The 27,698-nt window shown below is 44.3% G+C and overlaps 1 protein-coding gene across 1 annotated transcript; it reads right to left on the bottom strand.

Moving 5' to 3' along the window:
- Window positions 1–270: 270 nt before the first annotated feature.
- On the bottom strand, window positions 271–27,698 carry ephb3a (eph receptor B3a). The gene is made up of 15 exons (XM_056421405.1): window positions 27,264–27,698; window positions 21,774–21,838; window positions 19,018–19,690; window positions 16,817–16,972; window positions 14,553–14,888; window positions 13,743–13,867; window positions 12,577–12,733; window positions 12,263–12,371; window positions 11,931–11,983; window positions 10,805–10,927; window positions 9,851–10,098; window positions 6,417–6,632; window positions 5,992–6,141; window positions 4,190–4,383; window positions 271–1,948 (listed from the first exon to the last, which is right to left on the bottom strand). Exons 1-15 carry the CDS (start codon window positions 27,325–27,327, stop codon window positions 1,837–1,839), a joined length of 2,781 nt encoding a protein of 926 aa, XP_056277380.1. The 5' UTR covers window positions 27,328–27,698; the 3' UTR covers window positions 271–1,836.

The following is a 27,698-nucleotide window of genomic DNA, read 5'->3' as shown; positions in this document are numbered from 1 at the left end:
CAGATTAGCTTTGCCTTCTTGAAGCCTCTCCAGCAGCAAAAGAGACTGAAATCCCCAGAATAGTCCTGTGGTCTCGCTAATTAGTGAGCTGTGTGGACCAGCCTTTGATTAATCTTACATCTTAATGAGTCCATCCAAAGCTGCTGTGCTATTCTGACTGAGGAGGTAAAACACACTTGCTATTCCGTCTATTCATCCCCCGGTCGGATAAGAAGGGACCCAAAACATAGCCTGGTGAACCCACCAAGAAATCAAAGAGAATACCAGAGATCCGTTTCATAATTTATTTGCATATGATTATCGTAAAAATACTGAAAGAGAAATGCTTATTTTTGTTCTAGTTTTCTTGATTTTTTTTCTTTTTACAATCTAATACACCTTTAATTGCACAGGAAAAAGTCTCCCCTAACAGACACACATTTTCTTCTTTCTTTGTGACGTATAGTTTCAGATATTTAATGACCATTTAAACTGCAATTTCTCCAATTGTTTGCTCCTTCACAATAAACAAACGAGCATATAAACGAGGGTCATAGAGAGGCCAGAATCAGTTCAGATGGTTGTAAATACTGAGCTCACTGGTCTAATAGAAATATAGTATTATATACAGGCAGTTGTTTAAGATAGGAACTGCGCTGACAGCTGGCGTGCTGAAGAAAACACATGTCAGAAGAAATAAACTAATGCGTTCTACATTAGTGTTTGTAGGTCAGGTCAATATTAAGGTCACGAAGCTATCATCTGGACATAGACCTTTTTAATTCCCACTGATCTGCAACACATTCGCCAAAGTAAAATATACAACACAGCACTACCACAGGCGCTTTTCGTTTATAATTATTCTGTCTATGCAGAACATTTCACTTCTTCATTTCACTCATTCATGTCTGTCTTGTTTGTTAATGTGAGTGAAAAAACAAGCATTGTAATAAAAAAGTTAAGCTCCGGTGCTTATAAAAAAAAAAACACCTCTTTGCAGTAATACATAATAACTTAGCATTCAAAACAATGCGTATATGAATCGAATAAGATTAGGAAAACATGGACGTTAAAGTCCATACAGCAAAATGCCACCAAAGCAACAGTAATGTGGAACTTATTTGTACTTTTCTCATGAAGAAGTTTCCACTTTGGCATGCACATGACGTGTCCCGCACAGTGTCAGTTTCGCCTCTCCTCGGAGCGAGAGGCGGTGTGAAGACTCGGATGCTTTGTACAGATTTGTAACACGTATATCTCCCAGTACATGTGGAAGACGGTATTTATGAGGAAGCAGATGAGAAGTGTGTTTTTTCTTGTTTCCCAATAAAAACAAAGCATAATAAAAGAACAGGTTGGGTAAAAAAGAAGAAGAAGAAAAAGGTTGATTGTATTGAAGGTCTACAGATGTCAGGCTGTCTTAAGAGTTAGTTGTAAGCACATGTTTGCTTCATCTTGGCACTGTTGTCTCATCGAGACACTGAATCCTATCATCTGTTTGAGCTCTCTGTCCTCAGTCTGAGGGGTAAGAGAAGAAAAGACTGATTCCCAACCAGCAGAAAACACATGCAGACATGCAAACACAACCTGAGAGGGGGGAATAGGAAGTTTGGCTTTATGTCAATAGTCACAAATCCACAAGTGTCAAGTAATGAACACACACACTGCAATGGACAGTTCTCTTTAAACGGACACGAAATCTCCAGTTGGAAAAGAAATCTCCAAAATAGTCCTCTTTCTCTCTCTGTAGCCGGAGGCTCCTTCTCTTCTTTTCTTCTTTTTATTTTACATCGCGCTCTTCACAACAGAGTTTCTAGGTAGTTTGTATTCATTCCGTATCCTTCAGTCTGCAGCAGCTCACACTCTGATGGGGAGAGTTTGGCTCATCTGTTGCCGGACGATTTCCTGACTGATTTCCGGACTCTTCCTGTTGTGTCCCGGCAGCGTGCCTCCAAGCCGCAGCAGGTCCCTGCCAACACAAAGACGCAAGGGTCAGCAGCAGGTTCACAGCCACTTTAAACAAAAGATAGGGCTCATTATTACTCCACTAAGTGCTCTTATTGAAGGTGGCTAATGGGAGAATCCATTTTAGTGTCATCGCTAAATCCTGCATCGTATCTATACACCTTAGACCTCATGGTTATACACAATAAAAATATAGCATCTTGAGGGTACGCTGAAATCTGCTGATCTAGAGCTTCATCTGGCATAAACAGTCCGCCTCAAATGCCGAGCCAAATCTACTCATCAGTTTAAAAAAAAAATCAACATATTTCTTGGAAAAAGTGCAGCAGCCTCCGAGTGTCCTTTGTTGCTCAGCCAGTGTCCTTGTTTTTAAGGCCCTCTTCAGATAGCGGCGCGTCTCATGTCCTCTCTCTCCCTCGTTATCTGCCCCGACATCATTGAGCAGCCAATGGCAGGTGAGCAGGAGCGAGCGCCGGGACGCACACTCAAACACGGGAAGCGCTCTCTAAATCATGCTCTGACAACATGATCCTTTCTCTCTCCTCCTCTTCCTCCCGCTCTTCTGTCTATCTCTCTTGCTGTTGCATACAGATGAGGCCATAAATTAATCATTGGCATGTCATCTGAACACAGTGACACGTAGCACAACATGCGCACACACACACACGCACACACACAAACACACACATATCACCCTCCCCTGATGCATTAAAAAGCTCATTAGCAACCTAATTAAACACATTCCTCTCTTTTAGCTTCTCCTCAATCTCCCTTATTACTCACACTTCATCACATCCTGCTTTTCCACATCAGCAGCACTGGCTGCTGTCTGTCCTATCACCTACATTCTAGCATCCAGCCAAGTATAGGGGGAATTAAACCGAGGTCAGCCATTACATTTCCACACACAATTAGCTTCAGTGAGCCCAAATCCTGGCAGAGGAATCGCCCTTGGGCCTTTGTGAAACTGTGAGCCAAGGAGCTGGCACCAAACCTGGATACTGGATGTATGAATTTTGCCTTTTGTGGTTTTCAGAAATAGGAACCTATGGTATAGTCAGAGCCGCAGAGCTGAGGATGTGTGCTTGCTTTATTATACATCTCTCCAGAGCTGAGGATCTAGCATCTAAACCAGCACTAATCATTTAATTGACTGGATGCCAGGCTAACAAAATCCAGAACAAACGCGTCCGTCGAAAAATGGCTGGAACCTTTGAAGCCACAGCTCTGGAGACAAAGTAGAAAAACAACTTGTCACCGTGAGGACGGCTACCTGTGAATAAGTCAACGTCTAAACTTCCAAGAGAATCGTCAGAGAAAAAGAGGCAGACGCCTGTGTGACAGTAAAAGCCTTCAACAAAAAGGAATATCATCCCAAATCAACCGGAAGCTTAAAACAAACCGAACCCAACAAGCACGAGCGTCGCTGTGCCTTTCTTTCGGCGAGCCATATATTCTTTTTCCTGTGACATCTTATTTCAACAAGCCAGAGGCACAGCACCGCTCGTCTCTGCACCAGGAGAAGTCTTCAGCCGGCACTTCACAGCCGTCATGTACAATACAGGGGACAATTTCACACAAGGTGAAAGAGAGAGAATTTCATCACTTCGTTTTGTGTTTGCACTATTCCGCTGTTATTGGGGAAGAACCTGAAAAGCACAAAAGGCCTCTAGGGAAAAGCTAGCAGAATATTGCATGTATTTGAAACAAAGGTCTGCTACAGAAGATGCAAAGTAAGCCAACTGCACAGCCAACATAAAGACTTTACGATGACGGTTCCTGTAAATATGTTATGCAAATATTTCTGCTTCTTCTGTTAACTCTGGCTGCTGTTATGAACTGAGATATTCAGAGTGGTCAGAAGTTGCGAGGTCAATATGCAAATGCATATCCATTTTGTATAACCCCCGATTCAAAGCCTCCAAGCTCAGTGAGACGTTTTTCTGCAGCTATTTATAAAGTAAATTCAGTAAGTTCATCAGAAAGGTTTTTGAATCTCGCAGCAAACTTGCCAATTGTTGCAACAATGAAGTGTTTTGCTCTTCCTAAAAAGAGAGCGAGGAAGTGATGTAACACATTAGGAAAAACACTTTCCCTCCGCCTTGAAACTTCTCTCTATTCACTTCAATGTAAACACTTTGAAAACAATGCTCAGGGATGAACTGTGAGGTGGCTCTTTCTTTACTGAAGAGGAGGAGTGTGTGGAAGAGCGACGCCAGTCTTCCTCTGCAAGTGGTGGACTCACCCTGAGTAGGTGCTGGTCACCACCTTCAGGCTGGCGGCGTTGCGGAGGAGCTTGTCCAGGGTGCTGACGATGTGGGAGAACTTAGGCCTCAGGTTTCTCTCCTTCATCCAGCACTCAAGCATCAGCTGATGCAGCACCATGGGACAGTCCATGGGCGGGGGCAGCCGGTAGTCTTGCTCCACTGCCGTCATCACCTGGGGGACAGGAAGTCATTGTTAAGAGTCTCTGGGAAGCTGTACAGTGGTGCTTTGAGCTTCAGGCCAACAAGCGCTTAGTGACAATGTTAACACCCTGATGTTTACTGTGTTCATCACTTATCCTGTTAGCAAGCTGACATTTACAGCTGAGGTGGCAGGGAATGTGTATGTGGCTCTTACATATGGTATTGGATGATGGCGCAACAGTAAAGTTAAGGAATCATCAGTTATCAGAATTGATCTTATTAGGATCAAGAATTTCTGAAGCTAATATCACGGCAATCCATCCAGCATATATTTTACTCCAGACCAGAAAGTTACATTATGACGCTAAATGAGATGTCAGATTTATTACAAGTCATCATCTGGGGACCATGAATATCAGTATAATATTTTACTGCAATCTATACATAATTTTTTTTTTTTTTTTTAACAAAGTGGTCAACTTACAATGCGGTAAACTGCAAAATATCAACCTAGAATATGGTCAATTTAAAGCGTTGTTTTCAGAACAAAGTGTTCACCTTCGGCTCTGACTCACTCTGTTCAGGCCTTGTTAGTGTGGCGGGAGAATAAACCCAGTTACTGTATTATGTCCTACATTCAACCGTTTATTGTCTCACGCTGTCAAACATATCTTCTTTTCAGCATTTTTTCTCTAAATTGTCACTCCAAAACTAGCATGAATGATAGGAGGGACAATAACTGGAGGATAATGACGTTCACTCATTGGTTTGATCTCGCCTAGCAACCACACTTCCCTCCATATGCTCTGTATGGGGTTCAACCCCCCACAACAATAACAAAAACTGCCATTTGGGAAGAATAAAACATTTCTGCTGCAGCGCTCTTCTCCTGCTGCTTGTCCTTTGATTTTTATGTCGTGCTTCTAGCTGGCGAGTCGTTCTGTTTGTATCTCGCATTTGTTGACTGTTGCTTATTGAGCGACGACTGCGGCTCAAATGATATAGGGAACAATAGAGGGCCTCCACTTTGATGCTTTCATTACTGCATGTGGGTTTAGTTATGAAAGTTAGACACACATTACTGGCATTTTTCATTCAACCTCTTTTTGTTCTTCTTCTTTATTGCTATCAGCGTTACAACTGTCTTTCTGAAGCACAATACGGAGCAGACGTTCCCCAGAGAATAAAGTGGAGGTGTATACATGCTTCAGTACTTTGTTCACAGAGGAGGAACCAAGAGATTTCTCTTTCTTTCCTGAGAGCTCACTGCTGTAGTTACGATGTCTGTGCAGTGCCGATAGCCTACAGGTAACAACGCCGTAAAGGAAAAAAAGCCTTTTCCTGATTTCTCCTTTGTGTATGTGAGGGCGCTTTGCAGTATGGATTTGTAGAGGGTGGGCACGCTAAGGGCTGTAAATAAGGTGGTAAACTAGAACATAGACACACGGCAGCACCAGCAACTGCAGTGAGGAGATAAAAGCAGCAGAACGGGCCCAGGTCCAAAATGCCACGCTGGAAATCATAGCGGCAACAGCTCAGAGAAACTCTCAGCCGGCTCTAAACTTAAACATAAAAAACCCGTAATGTACATTTGGTCTCTGGATATATATGTTTGTAACGGGAGACTGAGCTGACTCACATCCTGGTTGCTCATGTCCCAGTAGGGCCTCTCTCCATAGGAAACCACCTCCCACATGACGATGCCATAACTCCACACATCACTGGCAGAGGTGAACTTCCTGAAGGCGATGGCCTCAGGTGCCGTCCACCGGATGGGAATCTTCCCTCCCTGCTCACACACACACACACACACACACAGAGGGGGGTATGAACACCTTGAGAGACGCTGCAGTCTTAAAACAACACACACACACATGCAAAGACTAATGCACGTTCCACAGACGGTTTCACGAAAATATTGGCACACATGAACAGTCACACATCAGAATCAGAATCAGATGCGTCCATATGCACATGTGAAACAAGTGAAGGGGATCTAATTAACAAGCTCCATTAACCATGAACAAGGTGTGAAAACCCAGAGTTAGTAAACATGATACTGACCAGGGAGCTTGTGTAAGTGGGGTCAGCAGAAGTGTCGTCCAGAAAGCGCGACAGGCCAAAGTCGGAGACCTTACAGACCAAGTTGCTGTTGACCAGGATATTCCGGGCGGCGAGGTCTCGGTGGACGTAGTTCATGTCTGACAGGTACTTCATCCCTGCCGTGATGCCACGCAGCATCCCGACCAGCTGCGTCATCGTGAAGCGACCGTCGTTCAGCTGCGAAAACACAGTGGGAGACGGATCGAAGGGACGGGGAAGGGTGAGAGCGGGAGAGGCGTTAAAGAACAAGCAGGAAAAGTGAAGAAATTAAGAAGGTGAACAAGACACAAGGATGTGTAGAAATGTGGAGAAACCGACGCGAGGGAAGAGCACGGGAGATACGGTGGAGGAGAACCAGCCAATCAGTCACCGAGGCCCCATAAACATGACATCTGTCATATCGCGTCACGGCTGCTCCTGACAGCCAGTGACGGCTGACCTTTTCACGCATGCTGTCCAATTAGCTGATTAATTAGAATCTTTACTGTCGTACTAAACACATTAAGGCTCGACATGAGAACAGAAAGGGAGCTGCAATGCTGACAGACAACTGCAGGTTTTTCGTTTAATTCCGCAACTGACTGTCAAACTCCTAACTACAGGCAGTGCACGGGCGTTAAGACGAAGCTTTGGTTGCATTTTTCCTCGCTTGCGAACATGAAAGCAAAATCGTCTCGGCGACTGAACTAGAATGGCATGTTGCTAAAAGCTTATTTTCCACATTTGAAAGTCCCTAATTTGCAGAATTCTGCCCTTTAATGCTAAACTTAAAGGAGCATGAAACAAATCTGAGATTAGGGCTTTCAGGCTTTAATTTTCAATTCTCCACGCGTGCGAGGCGTGACATAGTGGGATCAGCTCCAGATCATAATACATCAGCCAACCTCCAACCTGTGACGGCTCACGAAACCTGAGGTGTGTGAATTGAAACTAATCAATTCAATGTCAATACACAATTATCTGATATTAAAAGAAATGGATGGGTGAAGATTAAACTACGCTGGGAGGTTTTTCGTCCATGACCTGAAGATGTAATGTCAGGAGAAAAAGAAAAACAATTTCCGACATAATCAATCCCTCCTTTGACTCCACAATGAGAAAGCACAGAACACAAGACATGACACGAGAAAACGATAAACATTCTGCTTTGTAGTCGGCACACTCCGATGAAGTCTGACAGCCAAACAAGCCAGAATGGATGCATGTGTAAACAGGCATGATTCATAGCAGGCCTTCAAAGCCACGGCGGTGAGTCCATATGTCGGTGTGTGTGTGTGTGGGTGTTATTGTTGTATATCTGTAAGGCCTCCACATGTGCATATGTCGTGTGTGTGTGTGTGTGCATAAGTGTGTCCGTGTCTCCGGGGAGCAGCAGAACAAAGTCCCATGTGCGTCACACACATGGACAGTTTGTGCATGTGCAAGTTCACGATCTTCTGTCTGAGCAGAACTCAGTTCTCAGTTCCTCTGAGTCACGGGCCGTGTGAAAGTGGCGAGAGCGGGGGTGGGGACAGCACAGGCCGTGGAGTTAGTGTGTTGTTTGTGGGACAGCTGACTGAGAGGAGTGGGTGAGAAGGGAGGAAGAGGCTCAGGCTGGACTCTCAGATGGAGGACTGCCACGAATGATTGTTTTCATTAACGATAAATCATCTTCAAATAATGGATACATTGTCTCTTCTATAAAATCTCACAAAATAGAGCGGTGTCCATTATAAGGTCCAAGAGCCTAAAGGGATGTTTCCAGCTGAAAAAATAATCGCCAGTTATCTGATAATTGATTCCTCCCAGATGCCACTTTAGGCTCTTTTGACGTGTTATAAACACAATCATTGATAACTGATTATCCAATACGGTTGGAGCTATTTCAAATTGATGCTGGGTCTGAGTAACAACACAGCAAATTCACACATTTAGAAAGTTAGTAGCAGCAAAAGCAATTTTACTTGATGCATTACTTAAAAAAGTGATTGATTACAAACTTTGTTGTCAATTGATTAATTTCAACTGACTCAATGTTTTTGGTCTCAAACCAAAATGTGTCTGTAGCTGTGTATTAAGCAGCAGTATTATTATTAACACTCAGCATTTAAGTCTCATTTAAATAAATATTCATATATTCACAAATTAATTTTGCAAATGATACACTGCATTTTCTTCAGGCAAAGTTACTGTAAAGTGTTAAATAACATTATATTATATCATTTGAGAAGTTATGAATATAAATTATTTGGTATATATTTAAGGCTTTTTACTGAAAACACCATTTACATTCCATCAATAAAGCACCCATTGCCAGATATATATTAAGAAAAGCAGTATTTTTATTATTATTTAATAGTAACGATGATTTCCCCGAATAATTAATCACTTAATTAACAACAAAAAATGGTTTAGGACAAAACAGTTGGACAAAACTACTTATAAAATACTACTAAAACTACCAAAATAAGAAGCTTCTTTGTTGTTGCAATTAATTGATTGAGTGACAGAAAGTTATAAATATTACAATTTCAAAATAATTGTCAAATATGGATGTGGGTATTGTTTGTTCGCTGAAATATGTCTGTAGCACCAAGTATTAACAACTGTCAAGAATAAATGCATACACTTTTCTGCTTAAACTTCAATCATAAACTTACAGATGTTATAATTTTATAGAGAACATAAGTACATATGGTCCTCAGCCAGCATTGAACCGCGTGGTTATGGCATTAAGCCCACTCGCCAAGGCTCATCTGTATCACTGATTCATCATCTCTGCAACAAGCAGCCGTGCATCACTTAAAGATAAACTGCTTTTAAGACCAGCAGTGTGGCATCGATTGACCAGAAGCATTAAGTCGCCTCCTCCAGCAGAACAGTTACAGTAAGAAGACTTCTCCACAGCCAGCCATGCAGGAAAACACAGTTTCTAGAACGTAAATGACAGTTAATGGCCCCCACGCAGCTGCAAATGTTCTGTGCGACACCTCGTTTCTTATCCCGCCTTTGTTCAGCGCGTTGTGTAGGTGGCGGTACTTCTGAGCGGAAAATTCTGATCAGTAATGTATTCTGTCGACGTACAAGGACTCTCTAACACGCTGAAGCAACCCGATCCAAAGGCCTGCTTTGTGACAGTTTTCCACCAGGAGTCGTGCCTTGAAAGCCTGTCAGCATCAGTCAGTCACGTCGAGCTGAGACACTATGCCTGTCTGCAGGCGTTATATTGCACATTTAATCTCTATCACTCAGCTGCTGAGTGCCTCGGGGTGTTTCACGGAGAGTAAAACAGTCCGATAACCCAGAGGTGTCGTGAACGACTGTCTGTGTGTGTGTGTTCCTCTCAGCTTTGATACGAACAGAAAGTAATCTTCTCTGTCAGAGGTACTGCGGCACGCACCTCCCGCCAAACTCACCCTGAGGAAGGAATCGAGCGCTCCGTTCTCCATGAACTCTGTGATGATGAGGACGGGGCAGCTCCGCGTCAGGACGCCATCCAGCCGGATCACGTTCGGGTGGTCAAACTGACCCATGATCGAGGCCTCGGCCAGGAAGTCCCGCCTCTGGCACTCGGTGTAGCCGGCTTTCAGAGTCTTAATCGCCACAACCATCTCCCTGCGACCGTGCTGCTTGAGACGCCCACGGCAAACCTCACCAAACTCACCTGGATTGAGAGAACAAGGTGGGGGTAAAGGGAGGATTGGGGTGAGGGAGATGTGGGAGAGGGGTCGAGTGAGCAGAGGAAAGAAGAGGAGGAGTGGAAGGAAAGAGGAAGTTGGGGGGAAATGCAGGGAGAGGGAACGTTACTGGTCGGATTCGGGAGTGAAGGAGCTGATTTGAAAGAGTTGAGAGTCGGCTTCAACTGTGGGAGAGGATTAGAGAAGAGAAGAAGGACGGGAGGTCATGGGTCAAAGATGTTGGGGAGAGAGGGAGTGACCCATATCGATCGAGTGTGCATCCTGGGAGCGATGAAGGGAGACAGAGGACGGGCGAGGAACTTGGGGTGTTTGCAATTGGTGCCTGAGACCGAGTGTTTACAAGGAAGAGAGGAAGAGAGAGAGAGAAGGGAGGAAGGTTGAACGAGCAGGAGCAGACTGTCATGAAAGGTAAAGTTAGGACACAACATGCCGCTGGAGAGAGCAACACAAAAAACCAGACTAGAGGGGGAAGAGCTACAGGGACATCTTTTTATTCATTCCTTCCCACCAGCAGCGTTCATGCACACTCGGTCAATCCTAACACTTTTCTCCCAAAGAGCACTCTCTTACAGAACAGACCTGGAGGCTAGAGGCACACTCCAGCTCAAATGAATGATTCATAAACCTGAATCCTTCTCCGTCCTCTTGTACAAAATGAACGGCGTTGTTTACCTGCACCGATGACTTCTTCTATTTTCACGCAGGATATGTCTATCTCTTTGGCAAACTCGTGCACGGCATCGTTAGGGTCCTCGTAGGTGAACGGGTCGATGTACACTTTGACCCCCGGAGAAACTGGGAGGAAAAAGCCACAGAGAAGTCAGAATCTAGCCAGACTTGCTTTGGTAATATAACTACTGAATATCAGATTGATGTTCAATTTGAATATTTTCATTCAATGAATGGGACATTTGGGGAAATGTTTTTCTTTTCAGCTGAGTGTTAATTAGAGGATTTATACCACTGTCATGTCTTTATGATAAATATGAATTTACAACCAGGAGATGGTTAGCTTAGCTTAGCATGACTAATTGCAGCAGTATGAAACATCTTATTCACATATTTTGTCTCATTTGTGTTTTCCAGACGATCTGTTGGACTTTTTCAAGACTGGGCGTCGGCTTTGAAGCTAATTTGACATTTTGGCAAAATGGTGGAATTAATACTTTCCCCAGAGACTTACATTGGGAAAGAGACGTCTGAAAATCAGTGGATAATTATTATATATATATCTTATTTTTTCTTCATGCAGAGCTGAGCAACTTTCATAATAGTGACTGGGGCGCTGCCTCCAACGCTGTGTCCACTTCCCTTTCTCTATGCTCAGCAACGCTAACTGTTTCATTGCTTTGGGATCATATTTGATTAACAGACTCAAGAGAGGTATTGATCCTGACGTGAAAGCAATTCGACGTATTTCCCAAAACAATGTCTCTAATGCAATGTTCTATGATTCATTGACCAGGTCTACATTGTAGTTGTCTTCTTTTTAATTTGAAACTCTTTTGACCTGTTTGTCCATTTAACAAAATTGAATATTATTATGCAAAATAGCCTTTTTTCATTATTCTGGGCTATTCTGTGCTAATTAATAAAAAACACCATAAAAATGGACAACAACCACATATCTTGTAAAGTTCACATATAAGAATGAGTATGGTGACTTCAGACTTCCTCTGAGTAAATAGGGAAATGGTTCCCTGACTCAATCAGATGATTGGATGATTGATTAAATCTGCTGGTTAACTGCGCTGGCATGACCAAAAGACCACAGAGGAGACCGTTCTCATACACTCACTGTATTGCTGCAATTTCTCAGTGTACTCCAGCTCTGAGCCGCTGCGCTGCTTCCTGTAAACAAGCAGCACATAAGCAAGGTCACATTCACATCATCAGGCTTGACCCTTTCCACGTACAGGGAATTCAAATAATATCTAACTCAACGATCAGATGCAACCACAGACTGCTGCACCTCTGTTTTCTCTCTCTCTTCGAGAACACCCTTTTGAAGCTAAAGGATTACAAACCCTTGAAAGCATGTTAAAGTTTAATGAGCCACTTTGTTCACAAGCTAACTAGCAAAATGAAACATGTAGTTCAGGCTGCAAGCAAAACAAATCAAACACTTACTTAAGGCAGACAACAGCGATAACAACCAAGGCAACGATGACCACCAGACCTGCCGAGGCCGAGCCGATGATGAGAGGCAGCTGGTCCTGCACCGACTTTTGAGGGTTACCTGGAGCAAATACCACACACACAGAGAGAAAAAGTAAATAACAACAGAAACACTATTTTAGAGATTAAATGATTCCCTGTACTGAAAGTATAATGGTGACCAATTAATGCAGCAATAAAACTACTCAGCTTGAACCCTTATTAAGAAAACTGAAGCAGCAGATCATCAAGAACAGGCTGTAAAGGAGGAGGAGGACTGTCCGTACTGTGGAGGCTGGTGCTGAAGTCCATGGGGTTGCTGTAGCGCCCGTATCCGGCAACAGTGCGAGCTCTGACCTGCACTGCGTAGGGCGTGGCAGCCCTCAGCCCCTCCACCTTGGATGAGCTGTGCTGGGATGTTACCGTGTGGGACAGCGCCTGGCCCTGAAGGGAAACACACACCATTAAAGCCAAGAGCCAAGTGCTTCCTGATGGCTTTCAGGTGGCTTGCAGGCAAATAATCAATCTTTTGGTTCTCGGTGAGCGTTGTGAAGGAGTAACTTTCGAGAGAAGGACACACTTTTGTTCATCTTTCAAATTGATAGTCGAATTCATGAGAAATAAAACACAGCGTTACTCATTTCAAAAGACTGCTGCTGCCTCCCGTAGCTTCACGTATTATTTCTTCTTTTTTCATTTATAATAATCATAATAATAATGAATCCTTTATTGATCCCACAGTGGGGAAATTCTTCTCTGCATTTGACCCATCCTTAGTTATTAAGGACAAGTGGGCTTTCTCAAGGACTCTTCGACATGCAAATACGGGGAGACCTTGTGGTTGCGGTACGACCTCTTTCTCCTCAGGAGCTACAGCTGCCCTCGTCGTTTTATTGTCAGTTGTAATAAAGGTTACATTGACAAATTGCCATAAATTAGCTTAAAAAACATACCAAAAGAAAAATTTAATTAAAGCAATAAAACACACGTGTGCTCATTTGTATGGACATATTAATAGGAAATAGATCTTGCCACTACAGTTTATCCAGGTTGCTAATAAAAATATGTCATGCATGTACTCATTTCCAAAGTCTTCAAACAATGGACTAATTTCCTGAAACTGTTCCTCACTGGAACCCACGCAGCCTTTTTATTATTTTAAAACAGTGCTGTTTTCAGTCTGAATACCCTGTACGGGTCAAATAGCTACACAGCTATCACTAGGCAAAATTTAATCAAACCGATATTGCAGCATTAACTTCCCCAGTTCCCTCGTCTGACCAGCACAATCTCCAACGATAGAGCTTTTTAAACTCCCGCAACCAATCCCCCCGCACACATTTCAACATCACATTTTTCTGCATCTTTAAAAATGCTTCTCTCTGGAAAAGTAGATTTTCCGAGTCAATAAGGAGAGCATTATGACCTACATCGCCAAAAAACCAGAGCTTACCCTCTCATGGTATTTAATCTCGTAGTCGAGGATGACCCCGTTGGGTTTCTCAGGCGGCAGCCATGACAGACTGAGAGTGTCAGAGGTGGACCGCATCAGATGGACGGTGGGCACTGCTGACGGCGCTGCGGTTGGACATCAGGGAGGACACAGTTTACTTTCAGGTACCAGGCGGTTACTTTGTCATTTTAAGTTGCCAAGAAGTCACAAACCATTACAGTAAGATAATTATTATTTAAAATACTTCAACCTTAAAGGTTTAAGAAAAAAACCGCACACGTGTCACCTTCACTGTCCAGCAGTGTATTGATTTGTGAGGCCTGAAAGTGACTCAATTGATAGTCATTGTCTTGGGTCCATAAACTGCAGGAAGGTGGATTAAGTGCAGGTTAACTGGGAGAGTGATTACAGTCTGTGAAAGGTGCTGAGCAGTTTGGGTGATGATGACGACGCCAAAGAGGAGATGTTGAAAGGTGACATTGTCAGTGATGTAATGCGGACAGTGGAGATATAAAGTATAGCCTACTATTATTATATATGCCTTCACTGTAACTCCCTCAGCAAAGCAGAGCTCCACCTGAGCATGTTTCCACCTGTCGCTCTTACTGAGCATATTCAACAATGTGTATTGTTGATTGTTATATACTGCTCTGGACACCAGGAGCTCATTTGACATTCACTGACATTGACTGAGCTTATGATCCACTCCCAGGCCTGCGTCCTCGTGATGCTAAGTGGTATTGATCGGACTGGTTCTATGAATTAACTTGGTTTGTGGACACATCCAATGCCATTGACAGATCTACTCACCGGCTTGGTTGGTGGTGATGTTGACTGTGGAATAGCTCGGCGTGGTGGGGTTTTTCCCAGAGACCCCGTTGACAGCCTGCACCTCGAAGCTGTAGCGGGTGTGAGCCTGCAGGTTCCTCACCACCACCTTCCTCTGCCTCAGACCCAGCCTGCGAGGAGCGATGTCCACGTTGTCGTCGCAGCGTGTGCAGGGGCTCCGATCCCGCAGGCACTTCTTACACACCACGTTGTAGACGAGGTCGCTCCTCCCGCCGGCGTCCACGGGGTCCTCCCACTCCAAGGACAGCGAGGTCTCGTTCACGCTGGATATAACGTTGCGAGGCCCAGAGGGGATTGCTGCACAAACACAGACACAGACACACACACACACACACACACACACACACACACGCAGGTGTTTAAGAAGGTGGGCGAGCAGAATGAAAAAAAACACACAGCTAAGGCTTTAGCCATGCTCCCTATGCAGTGCTTGCATTATCCTCCCTCAAAGGGGATAATATACTGTACATGTTGTAATATCTCTGTAAGAAGGCAACACAAGGAAGTGTTGCCTGGACATGAATAGGAGAGGAGTGTAATCCTATTCTTTTTCATAAAATCCTTTTGCACAAACAAATATTTTGCTTTACATGCCCCCAAACAAATCATAAGCAAAGGGCATGGAAACATGTAAAAACATATAACAACTGGGCAACTTCCTGGTGCAAATGAATGAATCAACATATTCAGAGACAGAAGGATAAATCCAACTCGCCATGCACACGCAGAGCAGCATTGCTCATCACTAAGTAATGTTGCTTTATGAAAAGCACGATCCTATACAGCTCTCCACTGCAACTCAGCGCCCCAGCACAACCTCTCTCGGTGCTTGTGGAACTTGGCTAATCCACTCTTGATAGAAATTCTTGTTTTGTATCAGTACAACCCAAGGCCACCGCGGTTAAATCAGAAGTGCTGCATCTTGAGTGAAGAGTGTTAAAAACCTGGATAGAGTACGATAACCACAGTGGGAGGCAACACACATGGGTTCATGCTTTCCATCTTGAAAGAAGAGGGGCTGGATGTGTGTCCCCGCTAAGCTTTCAGCAGCAGGAAGTCTAACCTGTCTCGAGAAAGAGAGAGAGAGGGAGAGGGAGAGGGAGAGGGAGAGGGAGAGGGAGAGAGAGAGAGAGAGAGAGAGGCTCTCTGGTCGGCCAAGACTGCCTATCGTCCGAGTTCAGCTCCTCAGCCGGCTTGCCCTGAGCAGCGTTTCCCTCGCTCCGTCCTTTCTAATTGGGCACACACAGTTCAGAGTGGAGGCTCTTCTAATTGGACGCTCGTCTAAAACACACGCTGAGTCCAAGCTGCCGGTCATTGACTGGCTGAGCCTCACTTGTGCAATACACCGCTTCCAACACAAAGCGCAGGCTGCTTGGCACGAGCTCTGACAGCCCTCAGGGACAGAGCTGTCAGGACTGTGTGTTTGTGTGTGTTTGCGTGTTTAGTCGGAGGTGGTGCTTGAGTGGCTGCCCGCCTGTCTGTGCGCACTGGTCAACGTCAGAGTCCACAGTGTTCCTGTGACGAAAGTCTGGGGAAGACAGTTGCGGGCCCTGTTTGTCATTTAACGCGGCGAAAGGCCCCTGGGGGGGTGATTTTACGCAGTCAAGGCAACACATGCCGCTCTCCATCAGTGCCACTGCAGGGACTAATCTCAGAGGCCTGTCCATGCAGAACAAGCATGGACACCGCGGTCAGCACCAGAACAGACCAGTTACCACCGAGCAGACCATTTCAGTTTGAAACCTGTAACGACTCCTGAGGGAAATGTCTGTCTCTCTGTCTCTCTGTCTCTCGCTCTAGCACTCAACTGTGGGCCACCGCGAGTCACTATTTATTCTGTCTGGTTTCTAGAGCCACAAGGTTCATCACGTCAAGCAATCCCTCTTCCAACGTCACATTGTTCTTCGATGTTGTTATTATAAAGACATAAATGATGATAGTTTTAAGATGTACACTGTCGTATTCTATTATATTTATTGTTTTATTTATTAGTTGCTTTCTGTAATTTGTCCCAAATAAATTCACGACAAATAAATAGATTTGTGAACAAACACCAAGAATGTGTCAGCTGATTTCTGAGCAAAATAATAACATATTTAGATTATTAAACACAATGATAGATGCACCTTGGCACTGATATTTCACCGAATGTCATTTCTACTGCTCTGACTTTTCTCAGCATAACAACAGTTGAGGATGTTTGCCTGCAGCAGAGGAAGACTTACTGGTGCAGGAAGAGTCGGGGGGGTCGCTGTCAGCGCGGTAGAAACCACTCTGGCAGGGACAAATATTGGCTCCTCGTGCACTGGTGCGACTGTGCGATGGGCAGGGAGTACAGGATCCCTCCCCAAATTTAGATTTGAAGGTCCCAGGGATGCAAGCTGGATGGGCGGAAGAGGGGAAAAAAAGACAATAAGAACAAAACAAAACAAAACAAAAGCACTCTGTGCTTGTCAGTTAAAGAATAGCGGCTGTCACATCTGTCACAGAACAAAAACTATTCCTGTGAAGTACCTGCAAAGCTCAATATCTATTTGGGAAATGCAGATATGTACGTGAGAGAGAGACGGTGAAGGTCCTATCTGTTTATTTGCACGTGCTCTTTCATGTTCACTCTCTCTACCAAGTGACATTACTCTACCCAAAAAGAGAGTCGGGATGAGAGCCAAGTTTCATGTTGAAGAGGAGGAAAAGGACGATGGGGAAGAAGATAGGCCGATGACAGGAGATTGCTGTTGTCAGACAAACAGGGATGGAGAATGCATCTGAGAAAAGGGATACACCCTAAACCCATCAATCAGTGTCTGTAGTGTCTTCAGCCCTCCAAACCGCCCAGATGAATACAAACAAGGCCTCCACATTCATGCAGAACAGCTCTATAATACGCCGGTAACTCAATTCAAATGAAGGGAACAGAATCAAACCAGAGGTAAATTAGCTGAGGAGAGTTATCAAAAAAATATACAAAATGCGGTAATCTTAGACGATGTGTCCAAGCGATTAATTTGAATTCCAAAGTGTCACGCTGAAGGTTTGCTGATATCGAGTCTTAAGGATAAACCAGCATAAGCCCACACTAAAGAAGGATTCAGATAAAGAGGATTAGCAGAAAGAGGTCTGGATATATCAGCCTCTAGAGCCCCACATTTTACTGTTTGCCACATTCCTAACTGGTGAAGTAAAAGTGGGGTCTCTGGCAAACATCTGTCCTGTCAGTGTGAGGGCTCATAAAACGCAGCCAGTGGGAAAGAGTGCAGTTAACTAGTTATCCTAAGTGGTCTTTCAGTTTGAACTCAAGTTCCACCCTAATTCCCAGCAATGGCACTTTTAGGAAAATCAGCGCAGCTAATGGCTCCACATTGTAGCTCTAAACCCGTGCAATAAAAAGCCCAAAAAGATAAGATGAAAAAGGAAAAAAAATGTTCCTCTTATAATTCACAAAGACCTTTAGGCGCTACACTCTGATCTGATTTTTTTTCTTCTATGACACAGTGCATTTTCTTTTATTTGTTTGTTTTCCTCGCCTCTTTTGGAAAGGATGCTGAATCACGCCGCCGTCTTGCTTCAATCCATTAACCTCTTCGGAGGGCACGATGAGTCTCCTGTTTTCGATACACTAATTTTTTTCTCTCCCTCTCTATTGTCTCTCCTCTTCTTTCCTCCTCGTCTTTGCCTTCCCTCCATCTCATGCAGTGTTAGGCGGCGAGTGCGCGGCCAGACTGGGGTAAGAAATTAAATGTCTGAGTGATTAATGTTCGCGTGGCGGTGTTGGCTCACGTTGGTCTGAATGGTGTTAATGACTGTGGCCGCCTGTAGATTAACTAACGGGAGGCCGTGGAGGAAATTACACTCCTTCATCGCAACCGTGAGCTGAAGCTCTGGAGAGCTTTTTATCAGGCATTGACGGCAAGCTTTTAACCTTGAGTCGCCAAATGGCAACGAATGAGCTCTCCAGCGCATGTTAGACACTATTTCTCACACCCAGGTGAGAGAAGGCTTTGCATGTCTGACTTTGACTTCCCGCAGCCCCCTCCCCCCCCCCCTCCACCTCTTTTCACATTCTTCTCCTTTTGGCTGCTGTTACTATCCCATCTTTGCCAATTCACACCGTCGAACTCACACTGTCTTTCTTTCTCCTTAAATGTCTCTTTTCTCTGGACTTCCCTTCTGTTATCGCCGTTTTCCTCGGACAAATCTACGGGCTCTCTATTTTGTGCCTTCCCTCCCGCCCTGCTCTTGCAATATTTGTATGCTGCTCCTCTCTGCAACACCTCATTAATTCATACTCTCCTCCACCCTCCTTCACCCCCTTTCAGGAGCCGCACAATAAATGCAGAGAAGGGGGCACCGACTGAGGTGACTTGCTCTGAGCATATAAAGGAGGTTTGGTGAAATAAAAGTCCAAATGCCTGTTAAGCACACATACCCAGGCACTGAGTGTCGTCTGCAGAAGGTTCGAAGCCAGCGACGCAGGTGCAGGACCCGACGGGAACCATCCACTCGCCGTCTCCGTTGCAGTACAGCTTCAGAGGGACGGACACCTCCATCGCGTTAGTCACACATGCACCAGGAGCGATCACTAAAGATGTGGCTTCGGCCCCTGTAGCAGTCTCAGGGAAGACAGCAAAATTGGCGATAGTCGTGGAGCACTTCTTAAAGAAAACCCTGACTGAGATGAGAGACAAGCAGGCGCCCAAGTCCTGGAACGCCAGGTAGAAGCCCGCCTTGGAGAGCGGGCCAAAGCTGCGCACTTTGGTGTTGATCCTGCCAGCCTCCAGCAGAGAGAAGCTCTCATCCGGGGCAATAGTATCCACCTTCACATAGGGGCTCTCCCTCCACAGAGGGCTTGTTTCTGTGGCGGTGTCCCCCTCTGACTCATAGTAAAACAGATTAAATGTCTCTTTGCAGGAGCCAGGGATGTTGGGAATGCTGGCACAGTCGCGGACAGAGAACTTGAGCTCCACGTAGACGCGCAGCACGCCCTTGCGGGGGATGAAGTCCGTCCTGAGCCAGTTGTTCTGGTTGGGCTGTCGGACATTGCACACCTGGTAGGTTCTGATTGGGCTCATGGAGTCGTCATAGCCGCTAACCTCCTCCCACTGTGGAAACAACAGAGACGCACGGTGACAAAGGAAGTGGTGACGATACTGTCAGCAATGTGGACGACTGATGGAGACACAGCAGGAAAGAGTCGGTTGAAGAATATAATAAGACTAAATTGTATTGATTATCTAATGTTTTTTATTAATGTGAAGGCAGTCCTATATCTCATGCAGTAGCCACCGAGCTCCAAGCAAAAACTCCTTTATCCAATATGTTGTTAATTAAAATTGAGTAATGTTACACGCAGTGCATCCTAATGCAAACCATTCAAGCACAGAGGGCATCCAAGACGTCTGCTACAGGCACAATGCAAACTGCACCACATGCTCACTGACACACGCATGCCCAGTGTGGCCCGTGAGGAATACCTTGCAGTTCAAATGCATCTAATGTACAAGTATCATTTAGAAAATTCCAATCATTTTGGACTATTAATAGAAAACCGTTTCTCATTCAAACACATTTAATGCATTATGCACGTTTGACGAAGAGTCCTAATGCTGGTCACCTGTTGGAGGTTTGTTAAGATGCAGAACAATAGGAAGCAGTGTTCATCGCTATAGCTGCTGCAGTGCAATCGAAACAGTCTCAAGAGGGGATTTGGTTTCTATATCATATAAATATATTATCTGTGCTGAGAGAGATGAGAGCATAAACCTGTACACTTTAAATGGAAACTTTCCCCACACATCTATAATGCAAACAATGAGTTATTTATTAAAACGGTCATCGAAATGCTGTCAGTGTGGCAGCACTCCTAAGCACTTAAGATTATGAAGAATATATATATGGATATATAGATTATATATCTATATATATGAATATCTAGATATTTTGATGTATATGCATAACACATGAGAGCAATTATTTGCATCTGCTGTGGTTAATACACCAGGTAGACGGATGTATTCTTACATCATGTCGCCTTGATAACAATCAAAGTCTCTTCAAGACTAATATGGCAATGTGTGAGTATAGTAAATATAAAAATCACATGTATCTTGACATGTTGTTGGAAATGGTCTCTGTATTTGGTAACTAACATTACAGTCTATGATAAATGGCATCATTGGCCAATCAATTTAGTCTATTAGGAAATGACCTTGCGGGAAGTCAATCTCTTTAATTTTTTTTCCTAATGCAGAATGCGCCATTTCCATAACAAATGAGCTTCCCAGAAATTGATTATTTCAACTGGAAGAAAATAATGCATAACTCATCTCACGTCTTTGAGCTCCTGTGCAATTTATTCCCAAACGATGAGCCCAAGAGTCAGCATTAGATGTCGTAAATCAACAGCAACACGTTGATGCACTACCTGACACATATGATAATTGCCGGCCCTGAACGTATGGGCTTGTCAGGCGGGAGGAGAAGGGCTGCCTTTCCAGTCGTGACATATGACTTCATGGATGCTGGGACATTCAGAGCCGGCCCTTGTAGGGAAAGGAAGGAGGAGGGCTGCCGAAGATCGTTTCCATGGAAACCAACCATTTCCATTGACTGACTTTGCGCTCACGTAGCGAAGACAAATTACACTGGCTGGGAGTGGGGGAGGTCTGTCAGGCTGTTAGCCCTGGGGTCAAATGCATGTTGTTTTATTTTCTCACCATTCCTACAGGGGCTATCAGCTGAAAACTTTAATTTCTGCCTGTAATGCGCTCTTGGGTCCATATTATAGAAGACAAAGACACATGCTTTCAATTATCAAGCTCTCTATCCTGGGGAGACGTTCAAGGTACAGCCTACCTCATAGCGCTTACACATTGTGGGGACTTGCTCTCGGTCCCTTTGTTGTTGTTGTTGTTGTTGTTGTTGTTTAGAGTACAGTATTCCTTAATAAAGCTTTTTATATTTTCTAAAAACAAAAAAGCTTTTATTTCGTCGACACAATGTGTTTCTCATTTGCCTTTTAGTATCCAGGAAAGCAAACATACACTGCAAAAACAAATATATAAAACAGTAGGAGGTGTGCTGTTCAAGGCAGACTGGGCTCTATTAACAAGTAAATGGAACAAATGTTGTTAAATGAAGGGGAAAAAGAGAACACAAAACAAATGCGGGCACACACTAACTCACCCCGCTCTCTGGGAACGTGGTCCATGCCAGCTCTGTGGTGGCCCACCGACTGTCCATTAGGGTTTCTGGAAATTAAGAGGAGGAAGGTTGAAAAAAACAGAATGAGGGGGAGGGGGGACCAAATTGTTGCACAGGATTAAGGAGCACACATACACACACACACACACACACACACACACACACACACACACACACACACACACACACACACACACACACACACACACACACACACACACACACACACACACACACACACACACACACACACACACACACATTCCTTCTTCTTGACAAAGGATTCAGGTAAAACTTCCTCTCCCTCTCTTTCATTACTTCCACCCACATACACTCAGTTTTTGAAAGCACTGTGACAATCAAGGCACGTCTGTGATGCCGCCTAATTCAGACTTTTCTCTTTGTGTGTTTGCTATCCACAAATGTAGTCCTTTCAACATTCATTTGTGGAATTAAGAACAATGCATCTTTCAAGATGCATTGAAATGGGAAATATTACATCAACGAGCACCGGTTCGGAGAGGTCGCCTGCAAGTCGCCTGACGCCTCTGAACTGAGACCAGGGGGGGGGGGGGTCAAGAGCTTTGGGCCATTGTTTTCTAACTCTTTACGACTTTGCGAGGAGGTGAGAGCCGGCCAGACAATTGGAGGCGGAGAATAAACAGCGGGATCAATGAGCATTGTATTCAAGCTGTCAATCAGTCGTCCCCTGATTGGTGGTCCGGTCGAGTTCATTACACCTCATAAATCCCCCCTCTAGGCTCTTAACACACAGCTGTGGCCGCGTCAACTCCCATTGTTCTGTTGCTGTTAGCACATAATTACTGAAACAATTATGTTTTCTTCATGGAGACTCAATGACACGACGCCCGCTGTGCACCATTTGCTCACAAGTCGTTGATAGCGGTTGCTGAAGGAGGGTGTGAGAGGGTAAACAAATAGCATGACCTGTGTAGAACAACGTCAGCACAGTGTTGCTAGATGTTTGGCTTTAGAGGCAGTTACAGTACAGTGTTGTCTTTGTCTTTGTGTATCAATAACAGACGTCTGATTGAGTGGATAGATAACTGGTCCATCTGCAGCCGCTGAGATGGGTTCAGTGTTTACAGTCTGCGCTGCGTGTGCATTAGAGACCACAAAGGCTTTTCTTCTTCTGAGAGGACGAGAGATAATGAATAGTGATGTGGGCATCAAACAGGATAGAAGGCATTTGTGTTCAACCCGTGCATCAGGTGGTCACATTCGCACGGCAGTTACAAACGAGATCAAAAACAGGTTCCTTTACTTTCAATGCAAATTATGAACTCTAGCGTTGACTAGATTTGACTAAGTACAATAATAAACTACATATGGGATGCTCTGGCTTTGTTCCCCTATAAAGTAATGTTAAGACAGATCACAGTCCACCTATAGGCTACTGAAAAAAAGGTAATATTATATAATGAGGGGACAAAATAATACTTTAACGTTTTGGGAAATCGCTTTCTTGCACAGTTAGAAGAGATGGTTGATACCCCTCGTTTGTCTGCTCAATATGAAGCTAGCACAAATAGCCGGAGCTGGAAATGGGGAAACAGATACCTGCCTAACAGCACTCCTGAAGCTCACTGATAAACATCGTATTGTGTTTGTAAAATCTGTAAAAAAATTAATAATTGTAAACACGACAAATCCCATTTTTTGCGGTTTATGTCAGACTACAGGCCGGTTTGGTTAAATCTGGACCGAGCTAGGCTGCTTCAGCCTCTGTGCTGAGCTCAGTTAACCAGCTGATGGCTCCAGCTTCATATTTAGAAGATAGACACAAGAGTTGGATCAATCTTCTCATCGCTCAATATGAAAGCCAGTAAGCAATTTGCCTAAAAGGTTGACCTTCTCCTTAAAGTAATATATGATTCATGATGACTCAAAGCATGAATTCATGCCAGGTGTATCACAGATTCCTGTATCAAGTCTATGAGTCTATTAATTGTTAATGCATCATTTATTACCATCATGTAGCAACATGAAATGTTTGCATATGACTACCAGTTTTGATTTAAACATCTTTATATTTATATGAACAACCCGTACAGCTCTGTGCTCAAGCTGATCTAATGAGTGACTGTGAGAACTTCTTTTTCTATGTAAATGGTTTCAGCTAATTTGGTGGCATATAAATTAGAGAATGAAGTACATTTGAATTAACGACCATTAAGGGATGATGCATTAGGAATTAGCTAATCACATGAACTCGGAGTCACTTAATAATTTCTTAATGGTGGTTAAGCACGTGATTCATAACCAGAATACTTTTATGTGCAGAAAGCAGTGTTTTAAGAGGTGAAACGTTTGAATAAACATTTGAGTGCTTCGATGTAAAAATAATGACATTCATAAGTGGCTGCCTCCCTTTTTGTTGAAAATGGAGATCACGTCTACCGCTGCATAAGATTTAATAAGGAACAGAAAGAGAATATTTACTGACCGAACTTGAGATACAAAATAAATCCCTGCTGCTCATTCATGAAAGCATTCCCGCTCTTCTATTCTTGCATTCGTTAGGAAATGAGCGACAGGAACAACAATAGGTGTTAAGCCCAAATATTTTGCTGATGAGCAAAACTTGAGGAACTAATCTGTGAAAACAGCGGCTGCTGTGGTTGGTCGGCTCCCCCGTCCCCCGGGTGTCTGATCCGGTGCGTCGCCCCCTCGCTCTTCTCTCCCGGTTGCCCAGAGGCAGCAGAGACAGAATCACTCAGCCGCATCTGACCACAGGCCTGAGCGGATGCTCCTTTAAACTGGCTTCACCTCACACACAACGCACTTGAAGTGGCAGCAAGTTGACCATCCTACAACTGTAGAAGAATCAAAAAAGCCTGGTTCAAGCCCCGGGGGAAAGCAGGATTTCCCTACGCTGAAGCGTTCTTGAGCAAAATACTGAATCCCTGGCAGCTCGAGATGTCATCTTCTATCCGAACATGACCTTCGACCTCGCAGGTCCAAAGATCTCCTGTTAGATTTTAGAGTCTCCTAGTAATTTCACAAAAACTATTTTTAGCTCGGTTGAAAGAGAAGACACTGTATACCTTCAAGCTTAACATCTGAGTCTCGGCTCATGTGTTGCTGACTATTAATCACGTTTGCCAGCATCTCAATTCACCAAAGTGTGTTATCGTTAACTCACTAAATCCTAGGAACTGGTGAGATTGAATAAGATCCCATTTGTTCCACAGTTCTCCTCCTCCCTGTTAAATTTACAATGCCTTGGAGATCGCCTCGCTGCTATTACTCAAATCTAGAAATCTCCCCCATCTCCCATAAAACCACAGCAGCGGTGGAGTCATTCTGCCCCTGGGGTAAGAAAACAATGCTGCAGTGGGAACTTTAGAGCATCACCACCCGTGGCATTTACCGTTTATTTCTATTTTTTTGATCGCCTGCCGGAGCCAGAATGCCACACAACTGCATTCCCAGGGCGCTGTGGGAGCTCACACATGCTAATGTTTTATTCACTTTGTACATCATGAAAGGAAGGCCTCGCCTTGTGCTGCACTGATACTCAACAAGCAAACACATGAAATATTAACATCATCAACAGTGATCGGAGGAGGATCTAATGTGTGGATATAAAGCGCCGTAAACTAAATCGTGGTTTTCAGCTCTTAATAGTTTAACTTCTCGCTCGTTCTGCACAACGGCTCATTTGTATTTGAGTGGCTGTTTCTTTCTATAGAACTACAATGATAACAGTTGAGTGCGTTGCTCAGTTTGACGCTTGATGAGCACTTTCTGAACAAGTCATGCCGACCTAATTCAATCTCTCTTCAAGGCTGCTTGCACCTGCTTTTACAGGTCAACAAATAATTATTCTTGTTGATATTCTGATGTATAGAAAGCAGGTAAATGTGAAAGAATCTCTTTATCAGTGTGGAAATGCTTAATGCTGTTCCTGCAATCACACACATACGTACTGTGGATAAGGCCTCCGCTTTCCGATTGGTCATCTATCTAGTTTATGAGCTTTAAAATAAGAACACAGTAAACTGACTGTAAATGAGGACGATACAACATGAACGTGTCACAGTTTTTGAGGCTTTCGCTGCAGTCTGTTGGTGAGAAGTGTCATCGCTGAAGCTTTTGTAAATAAGCACACACTTCAAGTTGAGGTCCAGCCTGCATTATCCATGCGCAAACACTGGCCAATGTGGAAAAAAACAAAAAGAATTCCAGATTCAATCCATGTGTAGAAATCCACTGAGTAAGCAGCTAAATAAACGACATGCAACTCACTGAAGAAAACATCTTCCCGCTCCCCCCCCTCATTTAAACCCATCCGGTGATCTGCCCTTCATGTTTATCCTCAGAGGACAAACATTAGTTAACCCCTGAGCTTTGAGTAACAGTTAGTGGTCCGGTTGGGGAAACGGGGCCGGTCATCACGGTGTGACAGCCCACTGGGAATTGGAGGGCTGTGCTGCTGCGGCATTGATTTACTTGCTGACACCAGAATTGATGAGGGATCAGACTTGGCCGTGGTCCAGGAGAGGCAGATTGGACAGGGAGGGGGGAATAAAGGAGGCGAGGCAGAGAAATGTAGCTACAGCTCAGAGAGGAGGTGCTGGGTGGGTAGCAGCAGCGGTGGCAAGGGTGGGCTTCTCCCTGGAGCAGCACTCCCTCGGTGATGGAGAGCGCTTCAGGGGCTGCAGCATACTTGTTAAGCCATTGACCTTTAATTCACACTTGTCATCTAATGCGTTTCACATGTGTGTCCCTACGGTGCTTCAGGGGCCGACATTGATCCGCTCTGGTCTGCGTGGTTAAGCGTCCAGAGCACTGATTGGTGGCTGAACCCCAACAGCAGGTTACAACCTTTAACATGCATCCTGAGAGGAGTGTGTTTCTATGTTACAGTGACAGTAGAGGAACGCCCCTCTGTACAGTCTCTGCCTCTCCGGTGCTGTAGGGCAGGCGGGCATCCTCACTCAGCTTGTGGGTGTGTGACAACAACAGGAACAATCGCAACAGGGCAGTTCTTCAGCCGCAATGGGAACACTGGGATGTCACCTCACACACTGAGGGAACGAGGCGTGCTGATACATGTGTAGATTGGATTACAATCAGAGAGCAAATTGATACTGAGCAGAATTGCCTATTTAACCGAGCGGGTTGGCATTATATTAATAAATAAAAAATAAATGATTATTAACAGCTTTAATTATCCAAAACATGAACGGAGTCTTGCTTACAGATGAAATTTCACCTCAACAAATGACCGATCTGGTATTTAAACTGCATCTGAATCAGATCAAATACACATTGAGGACTATTGCTCCTATAAGTCTAAATGTTGTGGTGTTCTGTGTATGTTTTCTGTTCATGCTCATATCAGTGACAATAAGGTTGTTTGGTCGCCAAATTCAAATGCATCCAAACAGTCTATTGTTCATTCACGCGACTAAAGTAGTCAAATACAAATATGAAAACACATACCTTCTACAGCCAGCACCACGGGCACAACGAGGCTGCACAGCCACAGCAAGTAATCCATTGTCATAAAACGGGCTTTTGCAACATGAATAAAGGTGTGTAGACTGGACCCTTCGGGTGGATGGAGACTCAGAGCTCTGCAGACGAGCTGTTTGTTCCTCTCTCAATTCTCATGTCTTCACTTGTGATGAGGGCTCGCACCGCCCCATTCTACCAAATGCATAAATAAATAAATGGAGAAAAAAAACAGGCGCTTCTTTATTTTGCATTCAATCAGGTCTTCGATATTCCGGGCTGCACGGGGAGCGACACACTGCGCCCTTTCCCTTCATCCGACTTTACCGACATGGAGCATCTCTCTGCTGCTGCCCGGCCGAGCAGAGCCTGAAGCCCACGTAGGAAGTCGTCTCTGTCCGAGGAGGGATCGGTATAGTCCAC

The sequence above is a fragment of the Pseudoliparis swirei genome, chromosome 8 (genome assembly GCF_029220125.1).
Source record: "Pseudoliparis swirei isolate HS2019 ecotype Mariana Trench chromosome 8, NWPU_hadal_v1, whole genome shotgun sequence".
In the NCBI taxonomy this organism is placed as follows: Eukaryota; Metazoa; Chordata; class Actinopteri; order Perciformes; family Liparidae; genus Pseudoliparis; species Pseudoliparis swirei.
The sequence above is the reverse complement of the archived record's forward strand: the minus strand, read 5'-3'. Positions and strand labels throughout refer to the sequence as shown.

Bases quoted from the DNA above. Each gene is read 5' to 3' on its own strand.
- ephb3a (XM_056421405.1), bottom strand. From the start codon at position 27,327: ATGACAATGGATTACTTGCTGTGGCTGTGCAGCCTCGTTGTGCCCGTG. The intron at 6,633-9,850 runs GTGAGTTTGGCG...GTGTTTTCGCAG, and splicing joins CGCTCGATTCCTTCCTCAGG to CTGAACGACGGTCGCTTCAC. The intron at 6,142-6,416 runs GTCAGTATCATG...GTGTGTGAGCAG, and splicing joins CCACTTACACAAGCTCCCTG to GGAGGGAAGATTCCCATCCG.